Genomic DNA, 27,921 nt, shown 5'->3' with positions numbered 1-27,921 from the left:
CCTCTATTTTTCTCCCAAAACCAAACAGAGGGTAAGTTTTATTGCATCAGAACCCAATCAAAGAGGCTTAAAAACAAAAGGATTTAGAACGCAAAGAACCATCCTAGTTACATGAAGTCAAAATCAGTACCAAAAGATGTGACTGACATTTGCTAATCATTAACGAACAAAAGATGTGTAGTTTCTACAATGAACACATTTGTAGAGCAAATCATTTATTCCAAACACTGGGGGGTGGGGGTGTATAGAGCCTGCCTGTTACCATTCCAGCATACCTTTCACAAATTAAAATCACATATAAGATCTCATTCTAGGCCGTACAAGAGACTGGGCACCATCAACGAATATGGTTGTCCCAGTCATGTAACGCGCACCGTCACTAATCAGATAGATTACAGTTGAGGCCAAATCATTTTTAACATCGAGCCATCTGTGGAGTGGATTGACTTCTTTGACCAGCTTCTCCGCCCTTTCCCTTCCCATCGACATTGGGTACTCGTCTCCAAGGTGCAAGCCGCGAGCAATTGCATTAACCCTGATCTGATATTTTCCCAAATCCATTGCTGACAACTAAGAACAGTGATAGGAGATGGCATCATATATCGTTCAATTCAGTGCTTGTAATTATTAAAAAATATACATAAAATAAAAAATATCTAAATAAAAGGAGAAAATGAGAAGATTCAATTGGGAATAGCCATAACACAGATCACACCAGAGTTCTTAATACTAATGCTTAATTTAAAGATGGACTGAAAGGGCATGCCAACCTATAAATGCCCACACAAACTCCTTAAGAAGAGGAGCCTTGGCACAATGGTAGAGTTGTCATCGTGTGACCTACAAGTCATGAGTTCGAGGCATGGAAACAGTTTGTAACAAAAATGTAAGGTAAGGCCATCATGGTCCACCCCTTCCCCAAACCTCACATATAATGGAGCTTCATGCACTGGACTGCCCTTACAAATTCCTTAAGAACTGCCTCAAGGCCAAACTCAAGAAATGCCTCCAAAAGTAAAAGGATAAACCCTTAAACTCATTCATTTCATAATTCAACTCCAATTGAAATCCTATTTCAATAATCACATATTTATAGGCCTAGTATGCAAGGAAATCAAGCAAATAAAGGAAACCTAAGGACTTGTTTGGTATTATTGTTGTTTCCTATTTTCTGTTTCTATTTTTCCAGAGTGAAAAATAGATTATAAAAATACGTTTGTTTCTGTTGTCAATTTTCTATTTCAGTTGTCGATTTTCAGTTGTTTCCATAAAACTAAAAACTACAATTGTTTTAGCAACCTATTGTCAAAAATTTTATCATCCAGAAATAATTTTTTGGATTAAATTATTCATTTTATACACTTTTAAATTAAAATCAAAATTAAATGATCATACAAATTTAAATATAATTCAAAGAAAAATAAACATAAATTTTAAAAAACAGTAATAAAGCTAAGTACAACACCTTTACTACTTTTCAATTGTCATGTCTAATAAAATTTTTATTGTAAAGTAAATTTTGAATGTAGAACAATTAAGTAAAATAATTATAATAAATTTTATTTTCATTATAGTAATGTTTTAATGTGTATTATTTGTAATTTTATTATTTTAATCATATTTTTATAAATTTTGATTTAAAGATGAAAATGAACATTTTTTAAATTAAGTTTTTAATTTGTATTTGTTTTATAAATGTTAACCAAACAAGTTTCCGATTTCTAGTTTTTAGTTTCTATTTCTGGATTTTTATTTTCATTTCTGATTTTCGTTTCTCTAATTTTTAACATTGATACCAAACAGCCTCTAAATAACACTAGGTTATTTATTTCCTAACAACTAAAACTAATGGGCACCATGGTGGACCGAGTCTTGAAGATCCCTTGCAAGTTCCAGATGGACCAATCACACGGTCAAGAGCTACGAAGATCAAGGAAGCAATGCAAGGATTGGTGCAATCCACTTGGGCCGAGTTTGCAAATTTATCAAGCAAAACCCTAACATTCAAGATGGGCTTGAAAGAAGAAGAACCGACTTTAATCCATGTGATACATGCTACAGAGGGGAGCGGCATAGCCTAGTGATTCAGTGTAGACTCTTTAATTCATTAAGTATAGGCGTGTGGGTCTATTTTATGTTTCTATGGTTGTAGGCGTTTGGGTCTATTTAAATTATTAGGTGAGCTTCTTTTATTAGTTATAGGTGTGTAGTTTAGGGTGTTTTGGGCTTGAGATGTTCAGCCCATGTCTTTTAATTGCTACGGGCCTTAGTTGACCCTAGGGTTTCATGGAGGGATTTAAAAATAGACTTGTAGCCGCATTCTCCACAAGTTGAACGTGCATGAAGTTTTTCTTCATAGAGAATTTTCAGTTTTCACTACTTGTTCTTGAATGAACTAAGAACTTATCAAAGGCCAAACCTTTGTGGCATTCTCACCGAATCTAGGTTCGTGAAACAAGATTTCAACGGGTCTAAATCATCTCGACTTGATTCTTGGCATTCTTGGGTAAGTTTTCAATTTGTTTGTAGGTTCAAGGGATCCGATCTCACGGGTTCACATCATTTGGTATCAGAGCTCAGGTTCCAAATCAAGTTTGATTTATCCTTTTTAATTCTTGCATTTGGTTTTTTTGTCTTGGGCATGTTCTAGGGTTTTCTATTTTGATCTGTGATTCCTTCTTCATTCTTGCTAATTTCGTGTGTTTGAATTCAGATCTGTGATTTTCACAATTTATTACTCGTGTTCTTGTTTCAAGAATTCAGATCTGCGAATTCTTTAATTGACTACATGAATCTTTGCTTTAATTTCTGGATCTAAAATTTCCAGATCTGTAATCTTTGCTTTGATCCCTTCTATTTCTGTTTCTTTAATTGATTACACAATCTTTGCTTTAATTTCCATATCTATAATATTTGGTTTGAATTTTGATTCCTTCTATTTCCGTTTCTTCTTGTTGAAATCAGATCAATATTTTTAGGAAATTGCAATCTTTTTCGAAAATTTTCAGAATCTATATATAAAGGCAGCGTATTCAAAGGTTGCTGCATAGTTCAAAATTTATAATTAAAAAAAAAAAAACAGAAATGACTGTTGGGAATACTTTAGAATCCGAAAATTGAAGTGATTTGGTGTTGATTGATCTTTATCTTCAAAGGGGTCGAATATATCATCTTTAATATCTTGTTTCCCAATTGCTCTTTTTCCTCGTACAAATTAAATCTGCTATTTGATAGCCTAGGATCTTCTTATTACGTTATTTGAATTTGAATTTGAATTTGAATTTGAATTTGTAACCGTACAAATTCCTAAAGACCCGTGTCATTTTATTCCTTTCTTGTTTCTTGAATCTATTGCTGGTTGGAATAATACAAGGTTGTGTCTTGATTTAGTTCAACTAGTTCTTAAAGAACTTGAAAGGGAAAACAGGTGAGGTAAAAGGCAAGAGTGGGTAAGAATAGTATTGGAAGGCGAAAAGAGTGAAACACAAGTGGAGTGACAATATTTGATCGTAAACACATAAGGGAGTGTGTGAGGTTTTACCACTAACATTCTTGTTTTGCAGCGCATTAAAAAATGTCTCATAAGAATGACTCAACACCTAAGGAGGAGGTGGATAACTCATTCTTTGTGTTGCAAGCCATGCAACAACAATTTGAACTGTTGAATTTGGTGTTGGGGGAGGTGAGGGATAGGATGGATCAGTAAAACGTAGCGATTAGAAATCTGCAAGGTGGGCGAGATAGGAGGAGACATGAGCCTAGCATTGAAAATGAGTATGAGAACAAAGAAGAGGATGAGGAGGACATAGCATCTGAAGTTGAAATGGGTGGAATGGGCAGACCTAGAGGAGGTAGGCATGGAGGAGGACCTAGGTGAAATCCAAGAGGCCGAGATGGGGTAGATAGGAACCTTGGGAGCATCAAAATAAAAATATCATCTTTCCAAGGTAGGACTGACCCTAAAGTCTATTTAGAGTGGAAGAAGAAAATAGAGTTGATTTTTGCTTGTCACAATTATTCAGAGGAGAAAAAGGTGAAGCTGGCGGTAATCGAGTTCACTGATTATGCAATTAATTGGTAGGATCAATTAGTGACCAATAGGAGGAGGAATCATGAAAGACCTGTAGAAACATTGGGTGAGTTGAAAGCTCTCATGAGGCGGAGATTTGTACCTAGCCACTACTATGGAGACCTCTACCAAAAAATTACAAAACCTTACACAAGGGTCTAGATCATCTTGACTTGATTCTTGGCGTTCTTGGGTAAGTTTTCAATTTGTTTGTGGGCGATGATTCGGGCTAATGTAGAAGAGGATCGAGAAGCCACAATGGCCAGATTCTTTAGTGGTTTGAATAGGGATATTGCCAATGTAGTTGAGTTGCAGCATTATGTGGAGATAGAAGACATGGTACACATGGCTATGAAGGTGGAGAGGCAGTTCAAGAGAAAGGGGGCAGCAAGGTATACTTCAGTTTCTAGCACTCCTTGGAAACCAAAGTGGGATAGAAATGATCGAGTTGTAGTAAAGGGGAAGGCCAAACCCTCTAAGGGAAAAGATGAGGGAACTAGCAAGAACAAACCCAAGGTAGATTTCCAACCTTCAAGGAATCAAGATATTAAATGTTTTAAATGTTTGGGTTCAAGAGACATCGTGTCTCAATGTCCAAACAAGCGGGTGATGGTTATGCGTGACAATGGGGAGGTGATAACTGAGAATGAGGACAATAGTGATGAGATGCCCAAGTTGGTCTATGCTAGTGATGATGATGGAGTGGAATATCCCATAGAAGGTGAATCTCTTGTTGCCAGGCGTGTTCTTTATACGCAAATTAAGGTAGATGAAATGGAGCAGTAGAGAGAGAACATATTTCATAATTGATGTTATGTAAACAAGGTGCGTAATATGATTATAGACCAGGGAAGTTGCACCAATGTAGCTAGTACCACCCTAGTTAAGAAGTTGAGCTTACCTTTACTGAGGCATCCTAGACCTTATAAGTTGTAATGGTTGAATGAATGTGGGGAGGTCAAGGTCAATAAACAAGTTTTGGTAGCTTTTACCATTGGGAGGTATAGTGATGAGGTGCATTGTGATGTAGTTCCTATGCATGCTGGCCATATTTTGTTGGGGAGGCAATATGATAGGAGGGTGATTCACGATGGTTTTAGGAACAGGTACAGCTTTGTAAAGGATGGGAAAACAATCAAGCTTGCTCCTTTAACCCCAAAACAGGTCTATAAGGACCAACTGAAGCTGAAAAGAAAGATTGAGAAAAAAAGAAAGGGTGAGGCCGAAACAAAAGAAAGAAAAACGAGAGAAAAGAAAAATGAGGGTGAGGCCGAAACCTCAAGAAAATGAGAGAGTGAAAAAGAAAATAGAGACGTGGCTGAGAATAAAGAAAATAGAGTAGAGCCACGAGAGAGAAAAAGAGAGAGTGAAAAAGAAAATATAGAGGTGGCTGAGAATAAAGAAAAGAGAGTGGAGCCACGAGAGAAAAAAGAAAGAGAACCTGCGGAGAGAAATGAAAAGACAAAGATGAGTTTTTTGCAAAGGAGAATGAGGTTAATCTCTTTCTTAACAGACCAGCCTATGATTTTTCTTGTTTACAAAGAATATTATCTTAATCTTGATGAAACTAACCAATCTCTTCCTAGTTTGGCTGTTTCTTTGTGGCAGGAGTTCAAATATGTATTTACGGAGGAGATGCCAAGTGGGTTGCCGCCCATTAGAGGCATTGAGCATCAAGTTGCTTTCGTACCTGGAGCCATTATTCCAAATCGACCAGCCTGTAGGATTAATCCAGCAGAGACAAAAGAGCTTCAAAGGCAAGTTGAAGATTTGATGAGCAAGGGGTACGTGAGAGAGAGCATGAGCCCATGTGCAGTACTAGTGCCAAAGAAGGATGGGACTTGGAGGATGTGTGTTGATTGCAAAGCGGTCAACAATATTACGGTAAAGTATCGTCATTCCATTCCTAGAATAGATGATATGCTTGATGAATTGCATGGCTCATGTATTTTTAGTAAAATAAATCTTAAAAGTGGATACCATCAAATTAGAATGAAAGAGAGATGAATGAGACTAAATATGGACTTTATGAATCAGTGGTTATGCCATTTGGACTTACAAATGCGCCTAGTACTTTCATGAGATTAATGAACCATGCAATACGAGCATTCATACACAAATTTGTAGTTGTGTACTTTGATGATATCCTAGTGTACAGCAAGAACTTATATGAACATATTGAGCATATGAGATGTGTGTTCTATGTGTTGAGATGTGAAAAGTTGTATGCTAATTTTAAGAAATGTATCTTTGGTATGGAAAAAGTTATTTTTCTTGATTATGTTGTTAGAACAAAAGGTATTGAGGTGGATGAAGAGAAAGTCAAGGCCATCAAGGAGTCACCAAAGCCTAAAGGCATCACTGAGGTAAGAAGCTTTCATAATTTAGCTAGCTTTTATAGGCATTTTGTTAAGGATTTTAGCACCATTGCTGCACCACTCACTGAAATAATTGAAAAGAATGTTGGATTTCATTGGGGGATTGATCAAGTGAATGCATTTGCTACTATTAAAAAAAGGTTATATTTTGCACCTACGTTTGCATTACCTAACTTTAACAAAACTTTAGAGATTGAATGTGATGCTTCAGGAATGGGAATTGAAACCGTTTTGATGCAGGATAGGCGGCCCATAGCTTTCTTCAGTGAGAAGCTAAGTGGGGCGGCCTTGAATTACCCCACTTATGACAAAGAACTTTATGCTCTTGTTCGGACTCTAGAGACGTGGCAACACTACCTTTGGCCTAAGGAGTTAGTGATCCACACTGATCATGAATCATTGAAGCATCTCAAGGGTCAAGGTAAATTAAATAAGAGACATGCTAGATGGACTTTTTTCCCATTTTAATTTTATTATTTAATAAAATATTAAATAATACTTTGTTTGGGAAAAGATTTCCCATTTTAAGGCTTACGTAATCTCGCAAGTTGGGGCTGCAAGATTTAAACAAATCTCGCACGTTGGGGCTACAAGATTTAGGAAAATTTTTTGAAAAAATAGATTTGCATGGGACAGAGGATTCCAGAAGCAGTAGCGGCAACACAAAATATGAGGGTTCGTCTTGCGACAACGTGAGTGGGAGTTTCCGGCCGTTGCAGATGGGGGAGAGATGATTCTGCCTGCCAGAATCGAAAAGACGAAAGAAGAAAACGGTGGGCTCCTCAGTTCCTCCACCACAACCCCAGTGATTTCGAGGGGGAAAGAAGAAAGAAGAAAACGCCTGAGGAACGGGAGCTTCCCCAAGAGGAGCACGCCGGTCAGTACTTTGTCCGCCAGGTTTCTGCTTAACCCAGCGGTCGCTAGCCAACCCAGTCTTTAACCAATAGCCCTCGCCTATAAAAGGCCACGCATCACACACGGAATAAAAAAAAAAACAAGGACAAAGAGGAGAAACAGAGAAGAACTCTGGGAACAAGAAACAGAGAACAGAGGAGGAAGAAGACAAAGGAAAAGACCCGAGAAAGGTCGCATAGAAAACAAGTGTGGGAATGCATGGTAATGCATTGCCATGTGGAAGTTCATATACATATATGTTGCATGTTGTCAAATATGATCAAAGATGAAATTGGGATGAGTGAACCTAATGAATTGCATGGGTGAGTGCATTAATTGGTGGACATATTTTGGGATGTGAGGTGGCAGTAGGTGATAAAGAGATTTGCATGCATGAATTGATTTCGTGCTAGTGTAAGGAGTTCTGTGTTTTGAATATAATATTGGGGAAACATGGGTAAAGCCAAGTAAATGCATGCATGTGAATATATTACGTCCTTAGCTTGTAAAACCGTGGATGCATTTTTTCTTATTATGTGGCCTTGTGTATGCAAGTGCAATATCAGAATGTATTAATAAATATGTGTTAGCAAGTGTTTATTTGTGCGTGTGTAATAGTATTACTATTGTTGTTATTATATTACATATTATCATTGTTTAATAAAATATAGTACTTTTTTTTATTACGTCGGGTTCATCTCATCCCTATCACTACTAGCGGACTCTCCAGTGGACACTCCCCTTCGGGGCACACAACCTGGCATGCAACCTGGCGGGACCGACGAGAGAGACTAATCCCACACCTGCACGCACGGCACCCTCCACACGTGTAGGAGTAAATCGCGGATGTACACTCGGACTATAGGGTTGGAACCCTTAACCTCTCCGTCAAGCGGCCTACGAGACTCCGTCCTTACCACCCGAGCATATGCCCAGGGGCAAATATATTATATTCAAAACACAGAACTCCTTACACTAGCACAAAATCAATTCATGCATGCAAATCTCTTTATCACCTACTACCACCTCACATGCCATATGTCCACGAATTAATGTACTCACCCATGCAATTCATCAGGTTCACTCATCCCGAATTCATCTTTGATTATATTTGACAGGATGCAATATATATATGTATATGAACTTCCACGCGGCAATGTATTACCATGCATTCCCACACTTGTTTTCCATGCAACCTTTCTCAGGTCTTTTCCTTTGTCTTCTTCCTCCTCTATTCTTTGTTTCCTATTCCCTGAGTTCTTCTTTGTTTGTCGTCTCTGTCCTTGTTTCTTTTTATTCCGTGTGTATGATGCGTGGCCTTTTATAGGCGAGGCCTACTGGTTAAAGACTAGGTTGGCTAGCGACCGCTAGGTAAAGCACCAACCCAGCAAACAAAGTACCGGCCGGCATGCTCCTCCTAGGGAAGCTCCCGCTCCTCGAGCGTTTTCTTCTTTCTTATTTCCCCCTCGAAATCAGTGGGGTTGTGGTGGAGGAACTGAGGAGCCCGTTGTTATCTTCTTTCTTCTTTCCAACTCTGGCAGCCAAAATCATCTCTCCCCCATCTGCAACGGCTGGCAACTCCTGCTCACGTTGTCGCAAGACGAACTCTCATATTTTGTGTTGCTGCTACTGCGCTACTTCTTCTTCTCCTTCTTCTAGAATCCTCTGTCCCATGCAAATTTATTTTTTCAAAAAAATTTCCTAAATCTCACAGGACCAACCTACGAGATTTGTTTAAATCTCGCAACCCCAACAAATCTCGCAGCCCCAACTTGCGAGATTACGTAAGCCTTAAAATGGGAAATCTTTTCCCAAACAAAGTATTATTTAATATTTTATTAAATAATAAAATTAAAATGAGAAAAAACTTATGCTAGATGGATGGAATACATCGAGACCTTTCCTTATGTCATCCGTTACAAGCAAGGTAAGGAGAACATTGTTGTTGATGCTTTATCACAAAGGTATGTACTTCTTACTTCTATGAGTGCTAAAATGCTTGGGTTTGAAAATGTGAAAGAAGTGTATGCCAATGACGCTGATTTTTCTGATATGTATATGGCGTGTGATAAAGCGGCATTTGGTAGTTTTGCAAGCAATATGATTATTTGTTTAAAGAAAGCAAATTGTGCGCGCCAAATTGTTCAATGCGTGAATTATTGGTGCGTGAGGCACATGGTGGGGGATTAATGGGACACTTTGGTGTCCAAAAAACCTTAGAAATTTTACATGAACATTTCTTTTGGCCTAAGGTGAGAAGAGACGTCACTCGAATATGTGGTAGGTGCATTACATGTAAAAATGCCAAATCTAAGGTTTTACCACATGGGTTGTATACACCCTTACCTGTTCCTAGTGAGCCATGGGTAGACATATCTATAGACTTTGTTTTGGGGCTGCCTAGGACAAAAAAAAAGGTAGAGATTCTATTTTTGTGGTAGTGGACAGATTTAGTAAAAGAGCACATTTCATTCCATGCCATAAAACAGATGATGCCACAAACATAACTGATTTGTTTTTTAAGTAAGTAGTGCGACTCCATGGTGTACCTAGGAGTACTGTTTCTGATAGGGATGTTAAATTCCTCAGCTACTTTTGGAAGGTTTTGTGGGGAAAATTAGGTACCAAAATTTTATTTTCCACTAGGACAAACTGAAGTAGTCAATAGGACTTTAAGTCTCTAACTCAACTCTTACGCACTATCATTCAAAAGAATTTAAAAACTTGGGTGGATTGTTTGCCATTTATAGAGTTTAGGACTATGCATACTACTAATTATTCTCCCTTTGAAATTGTTTATGGTTTTAATCCACTTACTCCTTTAGATTTGATGCCTTTACCTATTGATAAAAGGAGTAGTTTGGATGGACATAGGAAGGCCGAATTATTGAAGTCAATTCATGAGAGGGTACGGCTTCAAATTGCGTAGAAGAATGAAAAGTTTGCTTCCCAAGCCAATAGAGGGAGAAGGCATGTCATCTTTGAACCAGGAGATTGGGTTTGGGTTCACATGCACAAAAAAAGATTCCCAACTCATAGAAGGACTAAATTGCATCCTCGAGGAGATGGACCTTTCCAAATCCTTAATAAAATTAATGATAATGCTTATAAAGTGGATCTTCGAGGTGAGTATAATGTCTCTGCTACTTTCAATGTCTCTGATCTTTCTCTCTTTGATGTAGGTGATGATTCGAGGTCGAATCCTTTTAAGGAGAGGAGGAATGATGGGCGCCATGGTGGACCGAGTCTTAAAGATCCCTTGCAAGTTCCAAATGGGCCAATCACAAAGTCAAGAGCTAAGAAGATTAAGGAAGCAATGCAAGGATTGGTGCAATCCACTTGGGCCGAGTTCGCAAATTTATTAAGTAGGACCCCAACATTCAAGATGGACTGGAAAGAAGTGGAACCAGCTTTAATCCATGTGATACAAGCTACAGAGGGGGGCGGCATTGCCTAGTGGTTTAGTGTAGACTGGTCCTATTTTATGTCTCTATGGTTGTAGGCATTTGGGCCTATTTAATTTATTAGGTGGGCATCTTTTAATAGTTATAGGCGTGTAGTTTAGGGTGTTTTGGGCTTGAGATGTTCAGCCCATGTCTTTTAATTGCTGCAAGCCTGGTTGGCCCTAGGGTTTCATGGAGCGATTTAAAAACAGACTTGTAGCTGCATTCTCCACAAGTTGAGTGTGAATAAAGTTTTCTCTACTTGTCCTTGAATGGACCTAGAACTCATCAAAGGTCAAACCTTTGTGGCGTTCTCACCAAATCTAGGTTCTTGAAACAAGATTTCAACGAGTCTAGATCATCTTGACTTGATTTTGGCGTTCTTGGGCAAGTTTTCAATTGGTTTGTGGGTTCAAGGGATTCCGATCTCACGGGTTCACATCAAAAACCCAAGAATCTAGTAAATTATTGCCTATTAAAATACTAATATATAAAATGCCACAGAAATAGGAAAGAATCCTTAAAAATAATAAATTACAAGATTGCTCAAAAATATCTAATACATAAAATGCTACAGAAATAGGAAAGAATCTTGAAAAATAATAAATTACAAGATTGCTCAAAAATCTCTAAGATCCCAAACATGATGAATTTGCGCCCTTCGAAGCTCACATTACACCAAATAACGCCTCAAACTCTGAGGCAACCCAAGAAATGCCTAGAAGCAAAGCCTTTGAAGCTCTTCTCAAAAGGCTTAATACCTTGAACCATGAGACACACGAGTTGCACACTAGGGGCTCTAATTTTTAAGTTTCTTTAAATATTTTTTCCAAACAAAAATCAGTTCCTGTGATAGTAGATCGCTTGCGAATTATTCTAGGGGACCATATCTTGTTTGAAGATTTAGAAATCAAGGGTTTTGTTTTAAATTAGTAAATTTAGATATTTTAGTTACTTTGGGTTTATTTGTGTACTTTAAATACCTTCACTCCATGTTCTTGAATTTGGAGTTGTTTTGAATTTAGATAAAATGATTGTTAGATTACCACTTTACCTAAAGGCTTAAGCTATTAGGTTGTGAGCCAACAATGTATATCAAGCTTTAACACTCCCCTGCACGTGCAGCCCAACAACATGTGGAGAGATAAACACAGGATAAATAACACCTATGATAGGGAACACAATAATTTTTTTTAAATACCATATAGTAAAAGCAGGCAACAAGACTACAACCAGGACCTCCTGGAAACTAATTCTGAAACCATGTTAGATTACCAATTTACCTAAAGGCTTAAGCTATTAGGTCGTGGGCCAACAATGAATATCAATCTTTAACAATGATGTATAAAACTGTATTGAAATTTGTCCAAATTCACCCAAATCCAAATCTAAGATCCAAAATTCATGCTCTCAAAGACTACCTCAAAATATTTTGTAATTATGTATTTAGTTGGGGATATTTTGTAAATATGTGTTAGTAATAGTAGCTGGACATGTAAGTTAGTGCACCGTTATCATTTGAAATCAGAATTGCTATGCAGTTTCTCTCTCTCTCTCTCTGGTTTCTTCCTTCTGCTTCTTATTCTTCCTTCATCTTCCTCCTCCCATCTCTGTTCTGTTCTTTGTCTATCCTGCCTTCCTGTTCTGTTCTGTCCATATTCTTCTTCTCCCCTTCTCTACTCTCCGTCTCTCACAATTCGGTCTCTCTTTCTTTCCTGAATTGGATTTTTCAGAAGAGATTCCATAATTTGATATTTTTGGAGACATTAAAAAAATGAAATCAAGTATTAATTTTGTCTTGGGCCTCAGAATTTCCAGGATACAACCTATGGAAGGACATTATGCACTCTCTAAATTTTTTTTTTTTCCTTTCTGATAATCTTTTCTCCTTCCATTCAACCCCCCCTCCCCCAAAAAAAGGTATGTGTAACAAGAAAATTATTTAGTTGCCTCTTCTCGGGTCCAAAATTTTTTAAAAAAAAATCCAAAACAGGACTCCTTTTCCCTTTTCTTGTTTTGCTGTGCATATCAAACAAGATCTATTTCAGATTTCATTAGGAAATTTTGAAATCTACCCTCCAAAACCAACATATGGATGAAATAAAATAACATAAAATTTTTATTTAATTTTTTCAATAATTCTCTTCACTGCTGCAGTTAATTGAAATTGCAATTCAATTTCTATTGCAGTTGCACATCATGGTTTGAATGTGCCAACCAGTGGTTAAAACAGTATCAAAGTGATCCAACGACATAACTGGGCAAGTATCAGGCTCAAGTCTCCTAACAAGGGTAGTCCCATAGATAAATCATAATTATAACCCAGTATAAATAAAATTGAGGAATTGGAATTACTCATAAAATTGAGGAATTTGCATTACTCATATTAGTGGACACAACATGAAGTCAACATCATTCTCACATGAATGGAGACGTGTAAGAATCTAGCAGTGCAGTCTATAAAATATCAAGTGAAAAATTTTATAATATGTTTTGAGCAAAAAAACAAAGTTGCTTTCTGATTTATAAGTAATAAAAATAATAACAATAAAGCAGGAAAACGACAGCTGCAATATAGCAACAATTAACCTGTGAATCACAAGACATAAGCAAGAAGAACTTACATCTTTCAAGATTGAAATGCTTCCAAAATGTTGAGAACCACCAAAAACACCCCCCAACTCCCAAGAATTCAAGACAATTTATAGAGTTAATATCAAATGTGATCTATAGCTTTCAATATAGTGTTCTTATAAGGATGAGTTCTGATATGTAAAATGTTTTGGCAGAGATAGTAAATGACTAGACATAAAGAAATGCTCATTAAAGTTCTCTTACCCTAACTAACTGGTCCACTCCTGCCAAACATGAACCATATGCAGCAGCTCCCTTGTAGATCCCTCTCTCACCACCAATAATTGAGGTTAAAAACACAACGGATCCTCCCGATTTGTGATCCTGCATACTTCTCCCAACAGCTTTTAAAAGAAACCAAGCAGCCATGAAATTTATCTTCACTGTCTTTTTGAACTCATCTTCAGATAATTGCAGGATATCCTTCATCTTTCCTGTTACAGAGCAATAAATCTGCTGCTGGAGTCACTCTCAATAAAGATATTCACACTTAGCATCACAGAACTCTCACCAGTCCACATAAGGAGATCCATGATCATTGAATTTAGAGCAGAAGACACCAACCTCCCCCCTAAGGCTTGACCAAAAGACAAGGACCTCTCCTATAGTTTCAAAAATCCCACAATCCTTCCCTGACATTTGATTTTTGAGACACTTATACAACTCAAAAATTTTGTCTTTTGTCAAATATAAAAGGAGGTTTGTGTCTTTTTAGCAAACCTCAAAGGAGATCTGTGTAAATTTTGAAACCTGGTAGGAAATCTTTGGGATTTTTTAAACCTCAGGCTCAGGAGAGGTCCGTGTCTTTTTGCCAAACCTAAGGTGAAGCCAGTTTCTTTTACCCCTTGAATTCATCTATGCAGGAAAACAAATAATATGTGCCAATCAACTTCATTTTCTTTTTCAAGTTTCTATGTAAACATGCTATCTTATTAATACACAAAAAATCACTAAATATCCTGAATTCAAGGTGAAGTGCACTACACAAGACAGTCTGTTAGCATGGTCTCCAGTGAAAGCTATACTCAAATGTTGTGCTGGAAAAAGGGAAGCAGTGCTCATTGATAACAACCAGTTCAAAAAATAAAATATGGTCAGTTCTTCCCCTACTATTCAAAGCTTCCAATAATTAGAAATTGCATTTCACTCAATAACGTGATACGCAGAGCAGGTAACTACATCACAGTCCACATGCCAAAAATATTAAATTAGAGAATAGAATGGCTGTAGAACTGCAGTATTCTAGATGACATTATAATGTTGCTAATATATTGTAAACCTTCCACCTTGCCCCTCCCCCATTTTGAAATTGCTATGAAATTCATGTAGTCCCTGATTTCTGTCTGACTATTTTACAATTCCAAATATTTTTGATTGAAATGCAACTCTAATTAATAAAATCGAATTTGTCTCCTTAGTAGCAGTAAGAATTCAGCTTTGGACGATTAAAAACATGAGTGCTGGAGAGGCTTTGGATGCATAAATTTGTCAGCAGGCTAACTTAAGGACCACCAGACCCAAAGCTACTTATATGTGTTTGAACAAATGAAAAGGGCACACTTGCAGCAACCTTTACACTGCTTGTCAAGTTTCCAATATATTTTCAGACATCGACAGAGTAGGGATCCATTTATCCCTGGAGTGTATCTTTTTATGTTTAAACTTCTCAATAACTTTGAGAAGTTTCAATAATCCTGCATTTGATCATGTTATCATCTTATTCTTGCCATGCATGTCAAATATCAAGACGATCAGATATCAGGAACTATTTCAAACCCCACTTCAAATTACTATTTTAGTTAATAAAGTTTGACAGTAATTAACATTTTCAAGATCATGCGGCTAACATTATCTGATCAATTTGATTATTGAAAAGTATATTGGGTACAGTTATTGCATCTAAATCTAATCTATCAAAAGGTACAATTGAAAAACTATAATCCATACTATCTCTATTATTGAAGACTTACTGATGCACTAGCAGCAGCAAGGGTGATGAACAGAAAAGCAATAACAGTACTGCCAAGGGGGAAATTGGGGAGAAATAGAGAGGACAGTGGAAGAAAGAAGAAAGATGGATGAAGGAAGAAGGAAGTATAATGGGGGAACAAACACATGTTCACCTGTCAACGTGGCTACAAACCACAGTGTCAGGGGTTCGAATCCCTCCTCGCCCACAACCGGCCTAAAGGGGAAGGACCTTTCCCTCTAGGGGTAGGAAAATCATGATCAGGATAGCTGACCCAAAGCTATGGAACTTGGGTATGGGTCTTTTGTCAAAATGGGAAACGACTTAAGGAATGATGGAAGGGAGAAGAGAGGGAAAAATAAGAAAATAATAAACAACAACAACAACAAAACCAAGCCTTAGTCCCACTAAGTGGGGTCGGCTATATGAATCCTTTTCCGCCAATTTATGCAATCATGAACCATTTATTTTGATAGATTCAAGAATATTAAATCCTTATTTACTATCTCCTCCCAAGTTATTTTAGGTCTACCACTACCCCTTCTACTGCCCCCCACAGTAACTAAGTCACTCTTCCTCACAGGTGCACTATAAGGCCTACGTTGCAAGTGTCCATACCATCTGAATCGTCCCTCCCTTATCTTATCTTCTATAGGAGCTACACCTAACTTACCACGAATATGTTCATTCCTTAATTTATTTTTCAATGTTATACCACTCATCCATCTAAGCATCCTCATCTCGGCAACTTTTACTTTTTAGATATTATGTTTCTTCGTCGCCCAACATTCCGATCCATATAGCATAGCTGGTCTTATAGCTGTCCTATAAAACTTCCCTTTCAATTTTAAGGGTATTTTACGATCACATAGCACACTTAAAGCACTTCTCCATTTTATCCAACCTGTTTTAACTCTATGCATTACATCATCTTCAATTTCTCCTTCAACTTGCATAATAGATCCAAGGTATCGAAATCTACAAGTGCTATTTATTTCTTCATCATCAAGTTTAACTTTGTCTCCAATATTCCTCCTATCATTATTAAAATTACATTTCATATATTTTGTTTCATTTCTATTTATCAAAAAGCCTCTAAATTCCAAAGTTTTTCTCCATAATTCTAACTCAGCCTCTACTCCATCCCTATTTTCGTCAATTAATACAATATCATCTGCAAACAACATACACCATGGAACCTCCTTTTGAATACTCTTAGTCAATTGGTCCATCACTAAAGCAAAGAGATAAGGACTCAAAGCAGATCCTTGATGTACACCTATGGTAATTGGAAATTCTCTAGTTTCTTCATCTATAGTCCTTACACTAGTCATTACTCCATCGTACAAATTCTTAATGACATCGGTATACCTACAACATATACCCTTTTTTTTTTTCTAAAACCCACCATAGAACTTCCCTAGAAATCTTATCATATGCTTTCTCAAGGTCAATAAATATCATATGCAAGTCCCTCTTCTTTTCCCTAAACTTTTCCATTAATCTTCTTAAAAGATAAATAGCTTCTGTGGTAGATCTCTCAGGCATAAAACCAAATTGATTTTCTAAGATCTCTGTTTCTAACCTTAATCTTTGTTCAACAACTCTTTCTCATAGTTTCATCGTATGACTCATAAGTTTAATTCCACGATAGTTATTACAATTTTGAATATCTCCTTTATTTTTATATATAGGTATTAAAGTGTTTTTCCTCAATTCATTTGGCATTTTCTTAGTTTTTACTATTGTATTAAATAAATTAGTTAACCATATAATTCCGTTATCACCCAAGCATTTCCAAACTTCAATTGGAATGTTATCTGGTCCCATAGCTTTCCCATTTTTCATCCTTTTTAGTGCAAACTTAACTTCGTTAACTCTAATTTTGCGAATAAATCTTATATTTTTAGTCTTTTCCTCATTTGACAACTCTAAGTTTAAGCCTTCTATTTGGTTTTCGTTAAACAACTTACTAAAGTAACTTTGCATCTTTCTTTAATATCTTCGTCCTTAACCAACACAATATCATCCTCACTTTTTATGCATTTTATATTTCCTAAGTCCTTGTTCTTCCTTTCTCTAACTTTAGCAAGTTTAAATATATCTATTTCCCCTTCTTTTGTACCTAATCTATCATACAAACTATTAAATGATCTATATTTAGCTTCACTAACGGCCATTTTTGCATCTTTTCTTGCCTCCTTATATTTTTCAAAGTTATCTCTATTTCTACCTTTTTGCCACGTTTTATACCAAATTCTTTTTTTCTTTATGATTTTTTGTACATCTTTATCCCACCACCAACTTTTTTTACTATTCAAGAATCTTCCCCTCGATTCACCTAAAATCTCTTTTGCTATCTTTTTAATAGAACTAGCTAATCTATTCCAAAGAGTATTTGTATCTATCCCATCCTCTAAGGTCCAATCCCCATCTTTGATCATTTTATCTTTAAATTTTCTTATATTTCCTCCTTTTAGGTTCCACCATCTAGTTCTCCTACACTGGTTTATTTTATCCTTTTTCTTCCATTTTTTAATACATATATCTAACACTAAGACTCTATGTTGTGTGGTTAGGCTTTCACATGAAATAACTTTACAATCTTTGCATGATAAACGATCTACCCTCCTAGTTAAAAAAAAAAAATCTATTTGACTTCTATTTTGTCCACTTTTAAAGGTTATTAAGTGTTCTTCTCTCTTCTTAAAGCAAGTATTCATTATACTAAAATCATATGACATATCAAAGTCTAAGATCATCTCCCCTGACTCATTTTTGTCTCCATATCCATATCCTCTATGTATCCTCTCATAATTTTTATTATCTCTTCCAACGTGTCCATTCAGATCTCCTCCTATAAATATTTTCTCAGTCCCTAGTATGCCTTGTATAATACCATCCATATCTTCCCAAAATTGTCTCTTAAGATTTTCTACTAAGCCAACTTGAAGAGCATAAGCACTAATGATATTTATTATCTCTTGTCCTAATACCATCTTGATTTTTATAATTCTATCCCTTACTCTAGTTACATCCACAACGCTATCTTTTAAGTTTTTGTCTATAATAATGCCTACTCCATTCTTATATTTTTCTTTTCCAGTGTACCAAAATATAAATCCTGATTTATCGATTTCTCTAGCTTTCTCCCCCACCCACTTAGTTTCTTGAAGGCAAATTATATTAATTCTTCTTATAATCATTGCATCCACAATTTCCATGCTTTTACCCGTAAGTGTCCCTAGTTGCTAATCTAATCCTAGTTTCCTGAAGTAAATAAAAATAAAATGAAGTAGAAGAACCCAGATTCCAAATGAACAAATTTAAAATTGAAAAGGATCTTTCTGATTCTCGAAGAATGGGGGGCAAAGGGATTGATCGAGAAACATCTCTTGTTCTTATTATAAGATCGTAATTGGATCCGCGTAAAAGAATAATCTTCTTCTTTGAGCGAAATGCGGCAAAAGGAAGGAAAATCCATGGACTGACCCCATTATCTCCGCCCCGTAGGAACTATGAGATTGCCCCAAGGACGCCTTCGGCATCGAGGGGTCACGGACCCCTCAGTTCGGATTGTTGGCTGCAACTCGCCTGCATGAAGCCAGAATCGCTAGTAATCGCCGGTCAGCCATACGACAGTGAATTCATTCCCGGGCCTTGTACACACCGCCCGTCACAATTCAAATTCACAAAGACTAACTCTTGCATGGCTTTTGTACCTTATTTGTAAGAAAGCCTAAATAGCAAGAATTTGCACAAGCCCCTAAAGATACATGAAATTACAAAGGAACCACTAAAAATACACATCTATACAAATAAACCCTTAAATACTCATCAGCCTAACGTTAATAAACTACACACGTTTGGGTTTAGGACCTGAAAATCCTTGACCTTATTCTATGAAATTGGTCTCCAAATTGGGTCAAAATGATCCATCCCATCATCCACTTCCCATCCTACATCAGTTCCCTCGTTCCAAATATAACTCGACTATGTCAAGTTGGGAAAAGCATCAAGCATCAATAGTGCACTTTACTTTAGTGAGTGGACAAGCTCAAGATGGCATCAACTTCTTGCCGATGAAGAGGATATAAGAATTTTTCATAGGAATCATGCTTAACCCTCCCACCAAACAACCATGGACAGCCCAAAAAAGGTATAAGAAAATCTTAAGAGGAAGAATATCACAATACACTGTCTCCACATTTGAATCAATATTGAAGGTAAGTGCACAATGAATCATGGACCTTCGAGTTGGACTCATTCACCCAAGCAATTTTGTATGAATCAGCCCCATGGTTCAACACCCAAATTTAACTTCACAAATTCTCCAAAAACTACATTTGTACAACTATGAGGATCAACCACCAAAGTACAAAGATGCTTATGAAAAAATCACCTCAAGATGCTGGTATGTCTCCAATCTTCACTTTCTTTAACCTTGTGGGAAAAAAGTATTGGTCGAAGTACTAAACAATTTTTCACATTACCATCATCATCAAAGTCACTTGGAACTTCTATCTCAACTTCAATTACTTGGATAGCATCACCATATTTTTATTTTCTTTTCATTTCTTTTCTTTTTTAAAGTAGCCATGACTTGGTTATGACATTGTGCAGCTTGATGCCAAAAACCCTGGCATTTGAAGCATGTGATTGCTGGTTGGACCTTAGAAGTTGTTTCGGAATGCTTAGGATTCTTCCAATGGATAGTAGTTTGAACTCTTTTACACAAGTGCTCAGCTAACTTTTCATGCACAACTCAACAAAAGGGTCAATGCAGCTCTAGGAAGTAGGAAGATTACATAACATGCCCACCTCTATTTGAGTGGCAACTTGTATTGCATCTGTAATAAGACAATACACAGCAAGATTGGATGCAATGGATGGCTTCAACCTTTTTCTATACAAAGTAACCATCACATCCTTTTCCCATTCTATGTTGGCCAAGTAGCATAATGATAAAACCTACTAGAATCATCTTGTATTCTCGCTTCAAATCAAAGAGCTGCAGATGAAGCTCATGGTAGTTGGATCTAACCAAATCTCCTGCTTTTGAAGATCTCCTATTATGTAATCCGTGAAACTCAAGCCATTTCTTTAAATTTTGATTCGCAAGATATAACTTTAACTTTTGAGCTTAAATCATGTCAATGTCTTAGCATTGAAAACAGCACTCCAAAGAAAACACTCAATCATCAAATCCATCAGAGAACTATCACCATTAAAATATAAAACTTCTAATTTAATTCCCTTTCTCAAATGATCATTTTGGCCTTCGCGGAACTCAAAAGTATAAGAAACAACAGCAGCTATACCACTTTCCTATTTGGTAGGAAAATTCAGTCTGCCTCTTATCCAAGGCAGCAACTTCAGTTGTTGGCCTACTCAAAACATTAGGGATAGTCTCTAAAGAGCATTCTCAATGTTTTGTTTTAACCCACCAAACAACTCCACTTTTGCAGACAACACAACATTATTCACCACGTTGCTGATTTTTTTAATATGTATATACTGCAAGTCTGCAACTATACATCACTAAGGATCCTAAACACAATTCCCAACAATTCTCAATCTCTTCATTCAAAACCTTGAACTTGACTTCCAATTTCTCAAAAACTATCTTCAGGTTCACCTTTATTGTAGATTATCACTTGGTAACTAACAAACTCTCCTAAAAAACTTACAAAGATGGAGAAAAGAAGATGGTTCAAGAATTCTAGAAAAATTGCTAGAATTTAATACAAAACAGGGGAAGAAAAAGAAGAGTCAAAAAGAAAAATGGGGTATTGAAAATGGAAGAATGGAGAACACGGTTCAGCTTGATACCAAATGATGCAGAGCAGCAGCAAGGGTAATGAACAGAACAGTGGTGTAAGTAATGCCCCGGCAGAAAATAGGGAGTGAATAGAGAGGAGTGGGGAAGAAGAAGATGAAAAAATAAATAAGGAAGAAGAGAGGAGGACGGAGATAAAATGGGGGAAAACACATGTTCACTTCTAAACTAAAATTCACAAAAACTAACTCTTACATAGTTACATGGCTTTCAGACCCTGTCTATAGAAAAATCTAAATTACAAGAAATTACACAAAAACCCTAAAATACACAAAATTACAAATGAATCACTAAAAAAGACACATCTAATACAAACAAAACCCCAAATAAACATAAGCTTAATACAAGTAAACTAAAAAAATTTGTTTTTTGCTTTCTGTTATTAGGTGAGTTTTCATTATTAATGAGTGTTTATGCTTATGTTAAAAATTTGACAGTACTTTTACAGAAGTGTGGTGTTGAACAATGAAATATGAATGCAGGAAATGAATTTAATTTATAGAATGCACATTGATAATTCCTATAATTCATCATAAATTTAGTTATCGCAATATTTTACATCTTAAGTTTAATACAAGTAAACTACACACATTTGTTTTTTGTTTTTTGTTTTTCGTTTTTTGTTATTAGGTGAATTTTCATTATTGACGATACATTTACGCCTATGTTAAAAATCTAACGGTACTTTAATAGATGTGTGGTGTTAAACTATGAAATATGAATGCAGGCAATGAATTCAATTTGTAGAATGCTCATTGATAATCCCTATAATCCATCATAAATTTAGTTACTGCAATATTTTACATCTAAGAGGAAAAAACAAATACTAAATTTGCCTATATGTGTATTTCCTAAAGTCAATTAAGTTATGTCTCCTGGCCATGTTTTATTCTTGTTTTTCAAAAATTATCGTATCATTAGCCGTATAGCCATACTGTGGCACGCACTTGTCGTCTGTTAGAATCAGTGCTTCTTAGATCTCGCCGTAATTCAGATTAGTTGTCACTTATTCTCTATTAATAAACCAACAAAACTGTTAAGCCAATCATCTATACCTTCGTATGTGTAACAGTGGACAAAAGCATCCAAATTCCCCAAAAGCCTGCATGCCTTGTCCACTGCCTCGTCAAAAATCACCTCCCTGTCCTCTTCCATATCCAATCCAACCACTTCAATTGGCATCACACCCTTCAAAGACCCCATTATTTTCTCACCAATACTTCGAAGGCAGCTCTCGTTCCCCATCAAAACTATCCTGATGATAAAAAGAACGCAGGGATTAACCAAAAAAGGGAACCAAAAAACATATATATAGTGACAGATTTTTTTTTTTAATATAAGCTATATATTTTCAACAGATATTTTAAGCCCGCACACAAAATTCAAAAAGCTTAGTTCTGTTTGGCTGCTGAGAAAAACCCAGAAACAGAAAAGATGAAATTTAAAAAAAAAAATAACAATATCAAACTCAATAATTCACTCTCGGTGAGGGAAGTTTTTCAACCTTAGAAATCCCACTATATTTTCTTTTTCTTCTTTGTTTCTCTCCCTCCCCCCCCCCCCCCCCCTAATCATATTCTTCATTCAAATTTTCCAAGCAAGCAAAGGCGGTGCCAAAGAAGAAAAAACCTGCAACCGCGCTTTGCCAAATGATAAGCAACGTTCTGCGAAATCTCGTCGCCATTGGAAGTGATCAACACCTTCTTCACGTGATTCTCCATTCTCAAAACCGATTCAAGAACGCAATTCCAGGTCTCGACCGATCAGAAACGCAAAACCTTCTGCGATCCGCGGACGAGAGGATCTGTGATTCAAACACAGGGGCGCGGTGGGCATCCATTTATGGAGAAAAATTAACTGAAAATTAGGTACGAGAATGTCAGTGGGCCAAAACCCTAAGCGCGTGGAATGTGTGATCGCAATTCAAACGGCAATGACGATCTGGACTTTCCTCTTAGGAGAAACCAACTGAAAATTGCAAGGTGCAAGGTGCAAAGAGCGCTGCAGTGAGAGGGAAGAATCCTGTGCCCCCGGCTTACCGTGGGCGTGGAACCGAATCACTGATTCTATTATCGTGACAATAGGTTAAAATCGAAAAATTCGATCCAAAGAAAATGTTTTTATCTAAATGGTTCGTAGGATATTTAACTTGAAATAGCTATAGCCAAGTGTATTTGGCTCGATTTTTTATTTTACGAGCCAAAAATTGATCACAAGACAGAATTGAGTGTCTCTTCGATATACTATAAAATTCTACCGACTCAATTCTAACGAGGTATTATCAATTTTGATTTATTAAATATCGTAATCATAACTATTTTATTGATTAAAAAAATATACTTTATCTAAAGTTATAAAAACAATCAATTAAAAAGTAGTTTGTTATCACTGTCAATAATTAAAATAATGAAAATCAAAAATAAGAAATAGAGACTAAAAGTTAAAAATTAGTAACATATTGAATTAATATTTATAAAATTAATTAAAATTTAAAATTTAATTAAAAATACTCATTTTTGAATAATATCATAAAAATATAATTAAATAATAAAATTACAAATAATACATATTAAAAAATTACTATAATAAAAATAAATTTTATTGTAATTATTTTACTAAATCATTCTGCTTTCAAAATTTACTAATAATTGAAAAATAGTAAAAGTATTTTTTAATTTGCTTTATTATTATTTTTTAAAATATTTATTTTAATTATATTTAAATGCATATAATTATTTAACTTTTTATTTTAATTTAAAAGTGTATAAAATAAATAATTTAATCCAAGAAAACTATTTCTAAATATTAAAATTTCTAGTAACTGGTTTCCAAAACAACTAAAAATTACAAAATCTAATTTTCAATTTTTTAGCAAACAACTAAAAATCGACAGCAAAAACAGAAAATTGACAATATAAACAAATGCGTTTTTATAATATATTTATTTACTATGTAGAAATATAAATAGAAAACAAAAAACAACACTAATACCAAATAGGTCTTAAAATTGATAAAATTGATCGGCTCGAAACATCTTCATTTAAACGATTCGGTTGTATACTTAACTTAAAATGACTTGATTTGGTTCAAATAATTTACTTTGATTTTCAATTTTACAAGTCAAAAATTGATCAAACTAAAAATAAATTTATAACTTTAAAAAAATTGGTCCGACCCTATAGAACTTTATAAATTTATTTATTAATATTATTTGTATTTAACCTAATATTGTTTAGGGTTTAGTAAATTTCAAATATGTAATAGAAGAAAATAGTATAGTGAAAATAACTTGCTACAACTACATGTTGAAAAAGAACAATTTGTTCGATTTGATTTTTGCATTGTTGAACTAGTAAGTTCAGTTTAGTTAGAGTTAGATTTTAAGAGAAAGTTTGAATATGTTCTTTATTGAACAGAAAAAAGTCGCTTTAACTTTTGTTCCAAAGTGATTGAATGAATGGTTGCATAGCCATAACTCTATCCTTATATGAAAAATTCTTTTTAGTACACTTATAAGCTCGTGACAGAATACAGACAAATATAAACTTTTTTGAATGACATGTTTTTAAGTTGCATTTTTATTTAGAAACGAATCACAAATATTGCATACACTAGAGACTAAATTTTCATTAGGAAAGATTTAGACATTTAGTAGCAACATTTTTTTATTGTCAATAAAGTTAATACTCCTTAAATTATTTTAAGACTACTATTTTAAATATATATTCTTATTTTTGAAAATTAAAAATCCCACTAAAATAATAGTGACCTAGATAGTTTTCCTAGCAACACATTTAGGAAAAATTTTACTGTATATATACTGCAAGTTTGCAACTATACATCACTAAGGATCCCGATACACCCAAAATTAATACTCATAAAGGGGAAACGGTTACAAATCCACCATTAGACCCCTCTACATAACTGATGTTCAAACTTTAATACACACACATTCATGAGAGAGAGTAGTTACAAAACCTTTACATAAATATCCATAAAACTCCTATAACCCCACAAGCATAATAATGTCCATCAATACCAAATTGATGGAGGTCAACCTCCACTACTATAAAAAGAAGACTCGAAGAGGAGATAAACATCTCACTCATATTCATTCCTTTCTACTGTTGCAATTCAGAGTCTTTCATGAGTCTCTTACTTAAACATCAGAGTGATCCTTAGAGTATACCCCGGATCGTCCAAGTCATTCTTGTTTAATTCTTTTCAAGTGATCACGGTCAAGAAACGATTCACAAAAGTTATTTGATTTTCAGGCAGATCCTAAACACAATTCCCAACAATTCTCAATCTCTTCATTCAAAATCTCAGACTTGACTTCCAATTGCTCTAAAACTATCTTCAGTTTCACCTTTGTTGTAGATTATCACTTGGTAGCTAACAAACTCTCGTAAACAACTTACAAAGATGGAGAAAAGAGGATGGTTCAAGAATTCTACAAAAACTGCTAGAACTTAATACAAAACCGGGGAAGAAAAAGAATTGGTAAATAAATAACTCTTACTTGCATGAAAGAAAAAAAGACAATCAATCCTTTAATTGGCTGATCACATGCCTAAACTAGAAAAGGAAAGTTGGGAGATTTAAATGATTGTATTATCAGCCATACACGCCCATAAAAGTCAAAACAAATAAAAGGAAAATAAATGGCATGCAAGCCTTATAATCAGACTCAATTTAAACATGCCAATTTAAGCTTAGCCTTGGCCAGATTTTTCTAGAGTTTGAATCATGTTGATGAATCTTTGTTGCTCACGTGGGTCATGCTCAATGGGCCTCCACGAATTTGCTTGAGTCCATACCTCTTGAATTAGTCCGTTGAGTGCAGCTTTAAATTTTCTTACTCGTGCTCTCATAACCGGCCTAATTGGGACTTAGACTAGTTCCTTTGAAGTTAAGTTATGATTTGCATCATTCAGTAGTGAGAAGAGAAAATGGGGTGTTGAAAATGGAAGAATGGAGAACATGGTTCAGCTTGATACCAAACGATGCAGAGCAGGAGCAATGGTTATGAAAAGAATAGTGGTGAAAGTAATGCCTCAGCGGAAAATAGGGAGTGAACGAGTGGGGAAGAAGAAGAAGAAAAAAGAAATGAGAGAAGAGAGGAGGAAGGAGACAAAATGGGAAAAAACACATGTTCACTTATGTATTGTAAGGCAACTATGATAAATAGTATAAAAAAATGCAGAGACAAATAAAGCAATCAAAATACACGAATTTAATGTGATTTGTCATTATGCCTACATCAATAAGATTATAAGAGCGAACGGTTGCTAAATTTTACTATATAAAAGAAGGATTATATCACATATATTTATACTAACCTAATCGCATAAAGTATTAGAAAAAATTCCTCAAATACCCCCATACCATACTGCGGGGACGTTTCCCCCACACCCCCAACCCAATCCAATAAAATAATAAATTACATCGTTGCTCCGTTCCACTCGATATTCTATACTTTCTGCACTCCACTCCACTCCTCTTTTGATATCAATCTACTTTCTCTGTATACGTATTTCACTCGATATGAGTCACATAATGCAACAACTTCTAATCTTAAATTCACAAAAACTAACTCTTATCATCAGACTGTATAGCCCTACTGTGGCACGTCGACTGTTAGAATCAGTGCTTCTTAGATCTCGCTGTAATTCATATTAGTTGTCACTGATTCACGATTAATAAACCAATAAAAGTGTTAAGCCAATCATCTTTACATACCTTCGTATGTGTAACAATGGACAAAAGCATCCAAATTCCCCAAAAGCCTGCATGCCTTGTCCACTGCCTCGTTAAAAATCACCTCCCTGTCTTCTTCCATATCCAATCCAACCACTTCAATTGGCATCGCACCCTTCAAAGAACCCATTATTTTCTCACCAATACTTCGAAGGCAGCTCCCCTTCCCCATCAATACTATCCTGATAATGAAAAGAACGCAGAGATTAACCAAAAAACATATATATAGTGACAGATTTTTATTATTTTTTGATAAGCTATATATATTCAACAGATGTTTTAAGCCCGTACCCAAAATTCGAAAAGCTTTGTTCTGTTTGGCTGCTGAGAAAAACCCAGAAACAGAAAAGAATGAAATTTTTAAAAAATAATAATATCAAACTCAATAATTCGCTCTCGGTGAGGGAAGTTTGTCAACCTTAGAAATCCCACTAAACAGAATAAAACACGATGTTTTCTTTTTCTTCTTTGTTTCTCTCCCCTATCATATTCTTCATTCAGATCTTCCAAGCAAGCAAAGGCAGGGCCAAAGAAGAAAAAACCTGCAACCGCGCTTTGCCAAATGATAAGCAACGTTCTGCGAAATCTCGTCGCCATTGGAAGTGATCAACACCTTCTTTACGTGATTCTCCATTCTCAAAACCGATTCAAGAACGAAAATCCAGGACTCAACCGATCGATCAGAAACGCAAAACCTTCTACGATCCGCGGACGAGAGGATCTGTGATTCAAACACAGGGGCGAGGTGGACATCCATTTATGGAAAATGAACTCAAAATTTGTAGTTTTTTTCCAAATTTTATTTTATTTTAATTAAAATATTTTAAAAATATTTGTTGAAACTTTATTTCCGCAATTCAACGTTTTTTAAAGAAAAGAACGTTACATCCCAACGTTCCTCAGTGTTCTACGTCAGCAGAATGTCTCGATCCTCC

The 27,921-nt window shown here is 35.6% G+C and overlaps 2 protein-coding genes across 4 annotated transcripts; one reads left to right on the top strand and one right to left on the bottom strand.

Annotated features, from left to right (window-relative positions):
• Positions 1-127: 127 nt before the first annotated feature.
• On the bottom strand, positions 128-27,921 carry LOC131168313 (uncharacterized). 3 transcript variants are annotated; one of them, XM_058127644.1, is made up of 4 exons: positions 27,529-27,921; positions 22,282-22,481; positions 13,623-13,852; positions 128-570 (listed from the first exon to the last, which is right to left on the bottom strand). In XM_058127644.1, exons 1-4 carry the CDS (start codon positions 27,741-27,743, stop codon positions 292-294), a joined length of 924 nt encoding a protein of 307 aa, XP_057983627.1. In that variant the 5' UTR covers positions 27,744-27,921; the 3' UTR covers positions 128-291. The 3 variants fall into 3 exon arrangements, with proteins under 3 accessions (XP_057983627.1, XP_057983626.1, XP_057983628.1); XM_058127643.1 differs by lacking the exon at positions 22,282-22,481 and adding an exon at positions 26,969-27,168 and having other exon boundaries at positions 27,529-27,920; XM_058127645.1 differs by lacking the exon at positions 27,529-27,921 and adding an exon at positions 22,856-23,352.
• LOC131168314 (uncharacterized) lies at positions 5,683-10,876 on the top strand. Its single transcript, XM_058127646.1, has 3 exons — positions 5,683-5,953; positions 6,360-6,435; positions 10,524-10,876. The coding sequence occupies exons 1-3, from the start codon at positions 5,904-5,906 to the stop codon at positions 10,704-10,706; spliced, it is 309 nt and encodes a 102-aa protein (XP_057983629.1). The 5' UTR covers positions 5,683-5,903; the 3' UTR covers positions 10,707-10,876.

This window comes from Malania oleifera, chromosome 11 (assembly GCF_029873635.1).
Source record: "Malania oleifera isolate guangnan ecotype guangnan chromosome 11, ASM2987363v1, whole genome shotgun sequence".
Lineage (NCBI taxonomy): Eukaryota > Viridiplantae > Streptophyta > Magnoliopsida > Santalales > Ximeniaceae > Malania > Malania oleifera.
The sequence above is the reverse complement of the archived record's forward strand: the minus strand, read 5'-3'. Positions and strand labels throughout refer to the sequence as shown.

Coding starts and splice junctions, on each gene's coding strand:
- LOC131168314 (XM_058127646.1), top strand. CDS start 5,904: ATGGGACTTGGAGGATGTGTGTTGATTGCAAAGCGGTCAACAATATTA. Junction 5,954..6,359: donor AAGCGGTCAACAATATTACG/GTAAAGTATCGT, acceptor TTATGTTGTTAG/AACAAAAGGTATTGAGGTGG. Junction 6,436..10,523: donor AGCCTAAAGGCATCACTGAG/GTAAGAAGCTTT, acceptor TCTTTGATGTAG/GTGATGATTCGAGGTCGAAT.
- LOC131168313 (XM_058127644.1), bottom strand. CDS start 27,743: ATGGATGTCCACCTCGCCCCTGTGTTTGAATCACAGATCCTCTCGTCC. Junction 13,853..22,281: donor CCACTGTTACACATACGAAG/GTATAGATGATT, acceptor GCTCTGTAACAG/GAAAGATGAAGGATATCCTG. Junction 571..13,622: donor GAGTGGACCAGTTAGTTAGG/GTAAGAGAACTT, acceptor CACTGTTCTTAG/TTGTCAGCAATGGATTTGGG.